Source organism: Fukomys damarensis, unplaced genomic scaffold (assembly GCF_012274545.1).
Source record: "Fukomys damarensis isolate Sample0158 unplaced genomic scaffold, DMR_v1.0_HiC HiC_scaffold_39, whole genome shotgun sequence".
Lineage (NCBI taxonomy): Eukaryota > Metazoa > Chordata > Mammalia > Rodentia > Bathyergidae > Fukomys > Fukomys damarensis.
In genome coordinates, this window is record NW_022900951.1 from 17,375,297 (window position 1) to 17,389,076 (window position 13,780).

At 30.7% G+C, this 13,780-nt stretch overlaps 1 protein-coding gene across 3 annotated transcripts in view; it reads left to right on the forward strand.

Annotated features, from left to right (window-relative positions):
• Positions 1 to 13,780, forward strand: part of Cnksr2 (connector enhancer of kinase suppressor of Ras 2) — a 263,447-nt gene that overhangs the window by 137,029 nt on the left and 112,638 nt on the right. For all 3 annotated transcript variants that reach the window (XM_010607126.2, XM_010607127.2, XM_010607128.1), the window contains exons 7-8: positions 1,757 to 1,816; positions 5,491 to 5,559. In XM_010607126.2, the coding sequence (XP_010605428.1) occupies positions 1,757 to 1,816; positions 5,491 to 5,559 (129 nt within the window). The remainder of the gene's footprint in view (positions 1 to 1,756; positions 1,817 to 5,490; positions 5,560 to 13,780) is intronic.

Genomic DNA, 13,780 nt, shown 5'->3' on the forward strand with positions numbered 1-13,780 from the left:
ATATATATAAATAAGTTAAACAGAGCATTTGACTTTAATATCTGTGACTGTCAAGTTTTATGCTCTAATGAAAAAAAGCGAATTCTCCTAACTCTTAATAAATCTACAAATCAAAAGGCTAAGTCCAACTCTTGAGAGTCTGGACTCTGGAATCAGATTGCCAGACTTATGACCTGGTTTTGCCACCTTGGACAGACTCCAGCTTTCCCATACCTCAGTTTCTTTATCTCTAAAACAGAGGTAATGATATTTTTACCACATAGCTATTGTAAAATAAATGAAAGACATTTAATATAGTCACTGGCACTTGTGGAGAGTAGACATCTTTGGCAATGATGAATAATGATTATTTAGTGTATTCAAGCAATATATATATTGTTTCACTGCTTTTTTCTTTCAATCCTTCTATGCAAAAAACTTAAAATGTAGTGTCCTTTAAAATTTAATGTATTATTATTAATTACTTGAGGAAAGATATTAGCATGGATCTTGTCCCCTTCTTAGTTTTATAATATCATTTCATCTACCTTCTAATAAATACAAGGATAAATATTAAATTCAAAAGTATCTTATATACTGTCACCAGCATAAGGGAACTAATATCATTTTAGATATATGACATGATTAAAATGACTTTTTAGCATTAACACCTACCCAGTGATTTCTCAGTAGTTCCATACTATGAACTTTATTGCTTTTTTTTAACATTCAATGAAAACACATTGTATGTGCAGGTACCTAAATATAATTAACATGAAAATATGGAAACTTAGGAATTTTTTCCTTTACATAAATGATAAAATGTTTTATTTTCTGTGAAGATATTATCAGTTATTGTTAAATTTCATATTTTGGATTTGAAGTTAATTTAAAGTAGTGCTTTTTATTTATGAAATCAGTACTTTGAAATGCAAAGCAATATTGTAAGTAAAATTCAGATCATTTATCCCTCAAAGTAGAATTTAAAGTAATGGAATTTTCTTAAAGTGGAGAAGTCATTTAATTTATCATCTGTTTTTCTGATTTACTTAAATTATTTAATATTTAAAATATGAATCTTTTATTGTGGTTTTTGCCCTTTAAAATCTCATTGCTATCCATAGCATGATGTTTTTAATTTACTCTCAAAGCTTACCCAATTTCAGAGTATCTGGACAACTTTTAAACTTTAATGAAGCTTTTCATAAAGTGACTTTATTTAAATGGGAAATGGACTCTTGCTCTTGGGAGAAGAGATTGCCACACATTACCTATTATTTGTTATTGTAAAGATGACGATATAATTATTGAAACATTGTCAATAAGAAATAAATGAGGAAATATAGGATAGGACAAAATAGTGGGAGAGCAAATTTCATGTAAGTAAGATTTTACTGTTCTTCTGGCTCCAGTTTCTCCTAGAAACTTACTTTTTATTATGTAATTATATCAAGTATAATAGGCTAATGACTTACCAATATTTGACTTTTCTGTGGTAAATTTTATATGCCACAGAGTATACTATAGATTTTGAGGGAAGTGAGGTGAGTCCTTTCTTCAGAGATTTGACTTACCATGCTGTATTTCATAAGTCTCATAGGCAGTTCCCTTATCAAATAGTCATTGGATTGAGTATAGCCTTCTTTGGATAAATTTTAGAAAGCAGAAAATTCAAATAGTAAGAGTATTGTTAAGTCATGAATTTTTAAAATAAGGTTATAATACATTTGAAAATATATAATTGCTGCAGTTTTTTCTAATGATGTCTTTTTCTTAGGGTATGTATATTAAATCAACATATGATGGCCTCCATGTAATTACTGGAACCACAGAAAATGTAAGTATTTCAACATTGCAAGTTTTGGTGTGTATGTAGTCTTACATGATTGAGGTTAATGTCTAAGGACAAGAACAGATGGGAGTTATAATGAAAACATGTATTGACTTAGTACATACTGGCTTCTTTAGACTTTTAATTTTTTTATTTGGTTTGGAATAGCTACTAAGAGTAAATCAGATGTTTTTATTTGTAGCCAGAAAGTTATCTCTGTTAAGTATTTTCTTACTAATGACAAGTTACTATGACATCTAAAAGAGTCTGCTTTCATCTGCCAAATAGTTTAGTTATTTTAAGAAGCTTGCCTAATGTGAAAAATAAACATCAGATAAGTCAGACTTTCTAAATACTTTAATTCAGTGGAAAGATGATATGGAATAACTAAGTTATTTTCACAGTGAAGTTCCTGAACCAGCATCATCAGCCTGCCTTGAGAAGTTGCTAAAAATAGAACTTCTAGACCCCACCACAAACCTACTGAATCAGAAATTATGTGGACTAATCTTTATTAATAAGAGATTGCATTTATCAGGTGGTTCTGAGGCATGATCTTTTTTGAGAACCACTGTGAACAGTGGGTCACAACTCCCCAAGCCTAGATCCTACAACTCTACATCTTATGCTGTAAAATTTGCAAGTCAATTAACCTCTCTCATGGCTTTGGTTTACTCAGTTATAAATTGGAAATAAATTATCTGCACTATATACCTCACTAAGTTGAGAAAATCAAATAAGCTAATAAGTGTGAAAGACAGTGCTTTAGAGAACCATAGCTATACTGTACAAAGAGAAATATGAAGTAATCATGTTGGACATTAATATGATTGGTATAATTGAATTGAATAACATAATAAATAATTTCTGCATTTAATTATTCCAGATTTCCATTCTACTCTCCCTTAAGCAGGTGTTGAGCTTTGAATTTATTTTTTTCTTTTAGAGATTCTGACAAATGGTATGTTTATGCTGTGTATCTTTAAAGAAGACTGAGGTGGAATTAGTTTAATCTCAAGTTATTATTGAACTCAACATTTTATCAGCATTTTCTTTTTAAAATCAACATTCTGTTTATCTAATTCACCTATTAACTTTAACCTTTTACTGATTTTTTTCCCGCTGCTTCTCTTCATTTCTTATAGAAGGTGAAACACATAATATACATGGTAGATGAAATGCTATAGCAGCTTTGTATTTCGTATTAAATATGAGATAAAAAATAGTTAAATGCGTATTGTAAACTATTTGACAATTTTAAATTTAGTAAAATACCACAAACTATATTCTTGTCATTAATCATTCTCATTTATTTGTGTATTCATTTAGTCACTCATTTATTCATATGTTTGTTTAACAAACCTCTGCTTCATGTCTGCTATGTTCCAGGCATGATACTAGGCACTTGAAGTATTTTTGAAATAAACTAACCTGCTCTCCCTGAGATACGGATAGGAAGTAGGGGTTCATCTGTATATACAGGTAGCAGAGTTTGCTTGGATGAAAAAAGGAAAAAGTAGTAAATGCTGCCATATGCAATCAGAGAAGAAATCACAGAAATGATGATTTTTGAACTGTATCATGAAGAACTGGTAGGAATGGATCTCTCTATATTGTCTGGGATCTGTTAAAAAGAAAAAAAAAGTTGAGCGCTATGCCTTGCTCATATTAATTACTCAGTAATATTGGATAAATGGATAAATGAGCAAAGAAAAATTGATTCTGGGAGTAATTCAGATATGAATCATATTAAAATTTCATCCTTTGATTCTTTTTTCTTTAAATTATTTTACTATATTTTTACCATCAGTCATTTACAATAAAGAACTGTATATTGGGTCTTTAATTAAATTCCTTGCTAAAGTGGATAAGTTAAATTTTGCTTTGCTATGCCCTAGTGTCTATTTTTTTTCTTTTATGAATATTGTATTTGGGCAAACTGATCTCTAGGATCCCTTTTAATACTGAAAGTCTATAGTTTATATGACTTACCTCCGTTTTACTTATCTGTGCAAAAAGTTGTTTAATTTTCTTTGAATTTTATGTATCACCCATCATTTTCTTTTACATCATAACTAAAGCCATTTGCTTGATATTTCTCTTCCATATTTTCCTTTAAAAGATCAGCTATGAATCAAACAGCACAGTGACTTATTATAGTTATATCCATTAAGGTAATGATTTACAATCTTCTCAGATTTGTTCCACAATAGTGATCTGATTGATTATTTGCCAGTCAACTAAAGGTGCTATGAGACGTATTATTTTCTTTAGAGTTGGGTTCACATCTTAGCTGAATCTGCCCCCTTAGTAGTAATATTTTTGTGTTATTGCCTCAGTAAATGGAACACCTTGTAATATTGTCTTGAGTATTAGCCTATAGCAAATAATTTTATTGTGTTTTTAAAAAGTTGAAATTAATATGGTTTCAGGATTTCTGTGTTTTCAAAATTATTGGAAATTGGAAATGAGCCAAAAATAAAGTAACTGGATAGATAGCACTTTTAAATTAAATCATATTCTAGGTTATTAAAAGTACCATATTTTGCAAATTCCATCTCCATATTGTTCTCACTTAGTGTTCAATAGATCCTAATGGGTAAAAGCATTTACAGTTGGTTTTGATAAACATGTTTTTAGTAAAAGCAAATTTTCTATGTATTCAAAATGGAAAATATTATTGTGATATTAAGATGCCTAAAAATTCATACAGTCTATAATCAGTAGTCACTAGAGAAAAAATATCATTTTACATTTAAGATTAAAGACCTACCCAAACCTACACAATAATAAAATTTCTAATTAAGTTTTCTTAAAATTTATCAATGTTAAATTATCAAATTGTTTTATCTTTGTTTCTGTTTTGGATCTCTTATGAAAGTAAAGAAGTGATGAAATCATTACATCCTTTATAAGTGTTGGCATTTTAGTTAACATACTCTAGTCTAATGTACTTTTGCTGACACAGTGTCTAAAACATAAGAAACTATATACCCTTATAACTTGCACTTTGAGAAAATGTTACATAATTAAACTTTGAGCTAATTTCTTTACATCTTTTAATTTGCTTTTCTAGGTTATTCTAAATTGGTGTTGTTAATGGTGAAATAAATTAGTAATTTAATTATCAGATTGCAAGGTTTTAATGCTGATCATACATACACATGTACTTGAAAATACTGATTTGCTAAAGTTAATATGATTTATATTAAATACAAAGGTCAAAGTAAAAAAATTAAACATATTTTAAGGTAGTTGCCCAGTAGAGCCTAGCAGGATTTTCTGTGTAAAATTTCAATGGTTAATACCAGTTATCTTTTCCTTAATGTTTTCAAAAACATATTATTCTTTTACAACCTAAATATTATTTTTGAATTTCTGTTTTCTATCATTAGCTATACATATAATGCAAACACTACATTAAGTAGGAGTAACCATTACTGTGAGTTTAATTCCATAAAGATTACTTGCATAATTTTTTGGGTGTATGGTGCAAGGGATCAAACTGAGGGCTTCTCACATGCTCGGCAAGCACTCAATCAGTGATGCACATCCCTAGCCCTATAATTTCGTTTTAAAATCTAATTTAAGGAGATGAACCTTTTGTAATGTCTCCAGAAAGAATAAATAACTGATAAATTTAAGGAATTTTTTTATCATTTTTTTCATGTTAAACTCAGTCACCTGCAGATCGATGCAAGAAAATCCATGCTGGCGATGAAGTGATTCAAGTTAATCATCAGACTGTGGTATGTATAATTACCTTAAGAGTCAGTGGGAGGAACTAATTTAAAGATTTGCTAAAGCTTTAAAAAAATTCCAATGAAATGAGATGCCTCTTTGTATGCAACTAATTAAAATGCCTTTTAAAAACAATTGAATATCTGATTATTCTGAATTTGATGGAACGTAAGGCATAGATTTAAGAAGAAATCTGGAAACATTAGTGGTGATTTAAGTTAGATTTTATGGACAGGTACCAGGGTAACATCATACATTCCATGAATTGACATAACAATTTTGGAATAAAAATTAAAGTGATGATGCATATAAATTCAGTCTTTTCTAGTATAATGTCTAGAAGTTTTATTTTTATGAATTATTGAATTGTAGCTGTGTTTTATAACAGCTTGCATCTGTTTATCTACTTTAACATTGATTTGTTCAGTAAAGTGTGGTAGATTTTTGCTATTTATTTTAAATGCAGAGTTTTATAAAACTTTTAGTCTTCAGTATCTTAATTGGTTCTTTTTTTCCATTAAGTTTATTGATACATTTAAAGCAAACAATAAAGTTACATTTATCATTGGGATCTTATACCTTTACATGATATATCTTTGTTCTTATTTTTCCCCATACCCCTGCCCTCCCTTCACCTTCTTTACCCTTCCCTATTTACAATCTTAATTGGTTCTTCATTTTCCAAAAGGGAACTACAGTTTCAGATTTTTGGGGTTTTTTTTTGTTTTGTTTTTTTCCATTTAGTTTTAAAATGATTGCACTTAACTAAATAACTTCATGAATTATTCTTGCCCTGTGAACCTCACAAATCCATTAACAAGCCATGAATGATAATGACATTCTGTGACTATGATAGTCTTATTAATCTTAGATGCTGAAAAGGAACATTATATGGTCTTCATTTTTTACTTTTTTTGAGTTGATTCACTTTGTTCCATTTTCTTTGCCAAAATAAAGTGTATTGTCCTTTAAAATGAAGCTAGTTATAATATTCTTCATCTGAAAAAATGGGATTTTGTAATAAACATGTAGTTATGGTGTATGAACTCTTCAACACAAGCATTTCCTGTTAAACTACTTAACTAAATTTGCTTCTCCATGTCCTAGTGATAGAAGACACTTTGTGGAAAAAAACTTCTTCCCAATGATATTTTACAAAGGCTGTTAGGCACTGGTAATTAAAACCATAATGTTTCTTCAATAAATTTGTTATCTAAATGAAGTAAAAGTTGCTGAAATTTTAAAAAATTAAATGCATCTGTATATGGTGAGCAACGAATAATAAACTATTAGTATATAGCCTTTTCATCCTACAACAGTTTTGGGGACTTTCTGTTCTTATTACTAGAAAGTGTACAAAGTAGTTGCCCAAAACAAAGTTTCTTCTCCCATAGAATGAAGATTTGGGCAGGTAGGATGAAGTAGCTACTTTAGTAGATGTGCAGCTTTTTCATCTTCCAATGTTCATATTGGCTCCATTTCTGTAGTGAGACCTTAACAAATATGACTTCTGTTGAATAGTTTCTGCATGAATTTCTACTTCATCAATTCTAAGATGGTAGAAATCAGTCTGCACTGAAATATAAAATTGCTTTCTGGATACTCTTTTTAGGAAAAAAAATTCTGTTTGTCAGGTGAATATAAAAGTCTTTAAAAGTCTACAAATGAATTAATGAAATCTATATGGGGTGATGACATTTAAATACTGCAGTAATGTAAAAATACATCTTTTCATCACAGGAATATTCTAAAATGTTGAAAACTATACAAAATCATGATTAGGGAAACTTGGTTCCAGTTTTTGCTGTGAAATTACTGTATCTTATGGTTTTAAGTGGGTCATGTTAACTGTATGAGAATCAGCTTCCTTTTTTAATAATAACCATAGTTACACTCTGTTCTTACAGTTTGCTGAGTATTGTATAAAGTATTAAACATATTTTATTTCATTTGCTTATCCTACAAAGAAGGTATGTGTTGAAATTGAAACTCAGAACTTAATTTATCTGCAAGTCAAAGTTTTCTGACTCGAAGATCTGTATTCTTCAGATTTTTAGAATTTTCTAAATTAAAATTAAAAAATTATCAGGCAAAAGGAAAAGAATACTGATAAGAATTTGAATAAATCTCAGGATTCATTGAGAAATTGGTGGATGTGAGAGTGATCTGACTGTGACATCTGTCACCTCATTGATCTCCAGGGTTGATTTGGCTGATCTGGCTGTATGGACCGGTGTCCCTTTCCTCCCTCACCTCTCCATGTATGTCTCTCCCAAAGCTGAAAGCTCAGTTGAGGGGAAGGACCACCCCTGGTGGAGGAGGACTGCTTCTTTGTCAAGGGTATATGAGTAGCTGCGCTCCCCTGCTAGAACCTCCAGACAATCTCTCAAGGCCCATGGAAATATTAGTGGGCCAGTAGAAGAGTAGAAGAAAGGAAGTAATAATTTGCATAACTGGGATAGGGAATCAGCTGAACTGAAATTAGAAATAGTGTTGAAATTTAACTTTTTGCCTTTTCTTCACTGGTTTTCTTGCCCTCAGATGAATAAAATATGTAAAAAACTTACCACAAATGCCAGTACATATTAGGGCCTCGGTAATAATTAGCTCTTTTAATCTGCCTTCTTCCCTTTTGCCCATTACAACACTCAAACCATTTGGAGTGCTGTTTCTTGACAGATTGCTACTAGAGCTAACAAACTGGTTTTGGGTTATAACAGAACAAGAAAATGTGTCAAATTTCATTAAAATAGCCTTCTTTAATAATGTGATCAACTGCTAGATGTTTTTCTTTGTGTTCAAGTAAGATGCATATTTGTGCAAGAATGATACATTGTGTTTAATGCAATAGCTGTTCAACTGAGTGGCATATTTGTGCAAAAATGATACATTGTATTTAATGCAATATGCTCTGCCCTCTTTTTCTTATTGTTTCCTGTGATGGGGTCTGTACATTGCTTTTAACTTTTTACTAAACAAAATACAGAGGTGGTGAAATGAAAATTTTCTTGTTTTATTCCATTAAAGGATTGGTAGGTAGGTAAATTAATTGAACCAATTATATATTACTTATAGTCCGCAGTTGTCTCTTCTATCCCTACATTCATTACAATGGACATTAGGGGTTGATTATGATGTTGCATTAAAGTATGACCTAAAATATTTGAAAAATATAATTAATATTTTCTGTTACATTAATTAATTGACCAGAAGAGTGAAGTATTATAACAATTTAGACTCAACAATGAAAAGAAAAAACATTGTTAAATCTTACTGTTTTTAATGATACTGACCAGTAGTACTTTTCTGTAATTCAAAGCTTTTTTACTACAACTATTAATCTACAATATAAAATCTGATAATTTTTCTTTGAGATATACAGAAAAACAATTCAAAAATTTTTTTGCTTAGAGTCTGAATTTGATGAATCACAAATAATTTAAGTCTTTTTAAATTAATAGTGTGATATATTTTCAAGATGTATTTTTAGTTTACTCTTTTAAAAATTCTTAAATGAAACTGAAGGTTATATGTCCTTTTTGTGTTACTATATCCTTTATTATAAGTGGCTTTAAGCTTTCAAATCAACATACTTCTGTGGCTGAGAAGCTGTGGCTGCCAGGTAGAAAGAAGAAAAAAAAAATCATGAACATCCAAGCAAAGCAGACTGGGTCTTATTGCATGTGTTCCCTGCCATGGAAGATCCACTCCTGAAAAGCTGCCGGAATCTCCCAGGATTTTTTCTACTTCATCTGCCACTACATCCCTCTCCCTGGGAGATACCTCGGCATAGTTTGAACCAGCAACTCTGCCCTCATGATGCACTTTTAATACTTTTTAGCTGATGAGACTATAGTTATTAAAATACATTTTGCCATATTCCTAATAAATCTGTTGAATTTCATAATAATACGGGTTTGGGTGTGTAAGTGTTCTGAAGTTATAGTATCCATACTAAAATACTTTCTTCTTAGGAATATCAGTTGAAAAGTGACGTATATGATGGTTGAATCCAGTATCTGGAAAATTTTTATTTGTGTTAATATTAAAACATGTCCATTGCTATTTTTAAATGTCTTCTGGAACCTGGTACCTGTTATGGCAAGAAATCATTCAATAGATTTGGCCATAAAGGCTACTGAAGTGGCAAATTACCTGGTTGGGGTAGTCAAGAATAAGGTAGACTTGCAAAAATAAGATGTTGAACATTGATTAGTGACAGATTAAGCTAGTGGTGTTTGTATTCTCACAATAGTAAACATTATTCAGCAAAATTTCTAAGTGATGGCAGAGAGGATAGAGGAAAGGGAACAGACTAAAATACCTTTGGGTCACATGTAAATTTAATTCCAACTTCATTCCTATGTCTCTGTCTCTGTCTCTCTCTCTCTCTCTCTCTCTCTCTCTCTCTCTCTCCCTCTCATTTTTTCTTATTCTGGCTCTAACCTTGTAATTCTCATCTTTTTGTTTCCACCCTAGAACTGCAGGAGAGTACTATTCAAAGGGAAAGCCAACAAAATCACAATGGTTCAGAGTGTGGAGACCCATTACAGTTCATCCCTCCTTTTCTCTCACTGTTATTCTATAAACCCTTCCCTGGATTTCAGCAGAAATGGCTGGCACATTGAGTGGAGCTTCATCCCTTCCCTCTACCCTCTCTGCCATCACCTACAAGTTTTTTTGTTTTTGTTTTGTTACCGGGGATCGAACTTGGGTCCTTGCACTTGTGAGGCAGTCGGTGGAACCACTGAGCTAAATCCCTGGCCCTATCACTTACAAGTTTTGCTCAATAATATTTGCTATTACTTAACATCAGATGTGCTTTTTCTTGCTCTTCTAATTTGATAAATTTTGTCTTTTCTTAAGTTTTTTTCATCCTATTCCATTTTCTTCTCCTTTCCTTTACCGTTCTTATCTCTTCCTACTTTGTTATTTCTCCTCCATTCTTTGCATTGCAGTTTTCTTCATTCTTTCCTATTCTGTTCTCTTTTCTCAAAGCATTATCATACACTTCCTTACACCTAAAATACTGAAATGTGAGAACCAAAATGGCACTATTTCTGGTATATCCCACAAATTGTTCCTGTAAACAAGATGATACTGGACTACAGAGATTATGTTAGTATGATGTTTATGTATTACTTAATAAAAGTTTCTTAAAATAACCTAAAACAGCAATATTAAGATTGTGAATAATTGGTACCCTAAAACAGCATATAAATTCTTGTCTGGGAGGGAAAATTATGAAGAAACATTTACTAAAAATTAAGGGAAACAATTTATCATATGTTTCATTTATTCATACTGCTCTATTTTAGATTCATCTTATATAGTAGGTAGTTTATGAGGTGATTGTAGATTTTTTTCTTTTATTTTACATTGTACGTTTTGGTTTTGAGGAAATTGTGTGGAAGCTGGTTTTGAAGTGTCCCATATTGACATATATTGTGTTTTTCCATCTACTCTATCATCCATTATAATATTTTATTGTTTTTTGTTATCAAACTAAAACTCATTATCTTATTTAAAGAAGATAAGTTATATGATACCCTTAATAATAACTTTCTGCTAACCAATTAATGTTCTTAACAAATTTGTAAATGTTGATTTGTTTCTTCTTTACATAGTTATTACTAGCTTCACCAGGATATGTGTAATTGCTTTTATTTGGTACCGGGGATTGAACTCAGGACCTTGTGCTTGTGAGGCAGTTAGTGGCACCACTGAGCTACATCCCTGGCCCCGTAATTGCTTTTTAAAATGGTTCCTCTAATTTATATAAGTGATGGTTTTCTATGCTTATAATACATTGATTGCCTGAAAATCTTACCCACTCCAGGCTATTAAATTAAATGTATAGTTCAGTTCCAAATCAGTATCAATAACTTCAGCTTTTTCCTACCCATGTAAAAAAAATCAAGAGTCTGCCTTTCACAATTGCCTAATCCACTGCCTCTCAGTAATAGGGGTGGGCATTTAGTAGATAACATCAAACTGTCTGCAAAAAATTGTTTTATGAAAGGAAAACGCTATATGAAAACATATAACAGAATATTCAAGAGATAACAGCATTAAACTTAAATTCTTTTTAGGTTATTTAATCTTTGAATTGAAGTAAAAATTTCATTCACTAAAATAAATTTTGATCAGCATGGAAGCTGAAATTGTATATAATGTAGACTCTCATTACTTTTACCTTTCTTCTCAGACTGTCCCTTTCTGCATTTTACTACTCTGATACTAAGCAATAAAGGATTTTTGTAATTGATGTAAATGGCATACTAATAGAGTTCACTATCCATTGAGAGCTTACATTGAGTTACCTTCTTTGTCTGAGATTCCGAGATTCCAGTAAAGTGATTTCTGAAGACAACTTCTGCAGTGCATGTATTTACAGGCATCATGGAAGTTCCTAAACTAAAACATTTTATTAATATTTAAAATGCTATATATTTACTATATTCATATACAGATGTGCTTTATTTTGTTTTGATAAATATACACATATATTGCAGTGTTTACAAATATTTTGAAATGAGCATGTCTTTGTTAAGTGTCCACTGGTAAATGGTGTTTTAAAAATTATATCACCATTTGTAAATTTCTATGCATGTTAGTTTTTAAATACTAAAGTTTGGGTTTCTTTTTAATTACCTTGATTTTTGGGGATTTGTAAATTAAATTTAAGCATCAAGTTTTCGTAAGTATGGATGTTTTCTCAGAATTTCTATAAAGAGTTTCAGATTTTGAGGCTTTGTTTTATTTCTTAGCTAAGGTAAACTCTCTCTATATATATCTATATAGATATAGATATAGCCAATGTCTTTAGAGAAAGAGAAAAATGAACTACAGGAAGGAAAGGCTGAAAATTAATAATTTCCAAATGTGTGCAGACATAAATTATTTTAAATTTTAACTCATAGAAATACCTTCACACAGATTTAATTTCATACCTGTTATATTGTGAATCTTTTGAAATATGCTACTGCTCTTTTGAAGATTGAAGTTCTTTAATATGATCAGAGATTGACTCCACAAATTCACTTTTCACTATGACATCTTCTTCTCTCCCCAGAATTTTATGTTTTGAGAAATAAAAGGACATCATGAATGATGATGAAGTAAAAATAAAATTTTCTTTGTTTTTGTTTGCTATAGTATACATGAATGAAAACCATGAAGCCTCCAAAGTAAACTTTTGGCCTTCAGAGATCACATTACCAAATGCCATATTGAATTGGGAAATGGGAAAAGACAGCTTTTTGTTCAAAATGCTGGGCTATACCCATGGCTTTGGAATTAGCTTACCACAGAAGCAGAGTTACCAGCAATACAAAGGGTGCATTTAATGTAAGTGGCAGGTTACAAAAGATAGTGCAAGAAACAGGGTATGAAATATCAGTACCTTTGGCAAGAACTATCTGAGTGATTGACAAAACTTAAAAGTAAAAACAAAAATATGATTACTATTTTCTTTATCTCATGAGCTTACTTATGGTCTTGGTTAAGGTTGAAGAGATTACAGCAGGGGAAAAATGTTAGCTGCTTATGTTGCTCGAGTTGTCTCTTTCTCTTGGACGTCTTGTACATCTTTGACAGAATTATGTTCTCTGCTAGTGCTTTCTCTTTAAGTATTACACATTCTTATGTACATATGTACACACATATACATGACTGTGAAATTCACATAGAAATATTAAGTGTCATAACATTTAGGTTCAAATTGTGAGCAGCTCAACATGTTACAAGACTTACAGTAAAATTAAGCCAAATTAAAAACTAATGTCTTTTAAGAAGGATAGCAAATTTTTAGACATAGACTTATTTCACTAGGTTAGTGCCTTTTAGAGTTAAGGCTTATGTGAGATGGATGGGTTTTCCCTATTGAAAAAATATTTAATTTCCATATTCCTTCTTTTCAAATGTTTCATCCCATTACCCTATTCCAAGAATATTTTTCTAGTCATGCTTGTACAGTAGTAATGCTGTGGTTTTATTTGAAATGGATAAACCTTTGAGACTTTTTTCATATCTAAATTACTTATTTAAATTACTCTATGCTAGAATTTAATCTCATATGCATAGTTTTAAAAATTAATGCATACTTTTAAAATATATTTGAATCAAGATATTTTTTCTTGTTCAGTGAATTAATGACTGAAAGCAAAATTAAAGTATCTCCAAATGTACTGTAGTTTTATATTGTAAGAATTTTTCTTTAGTATTTTG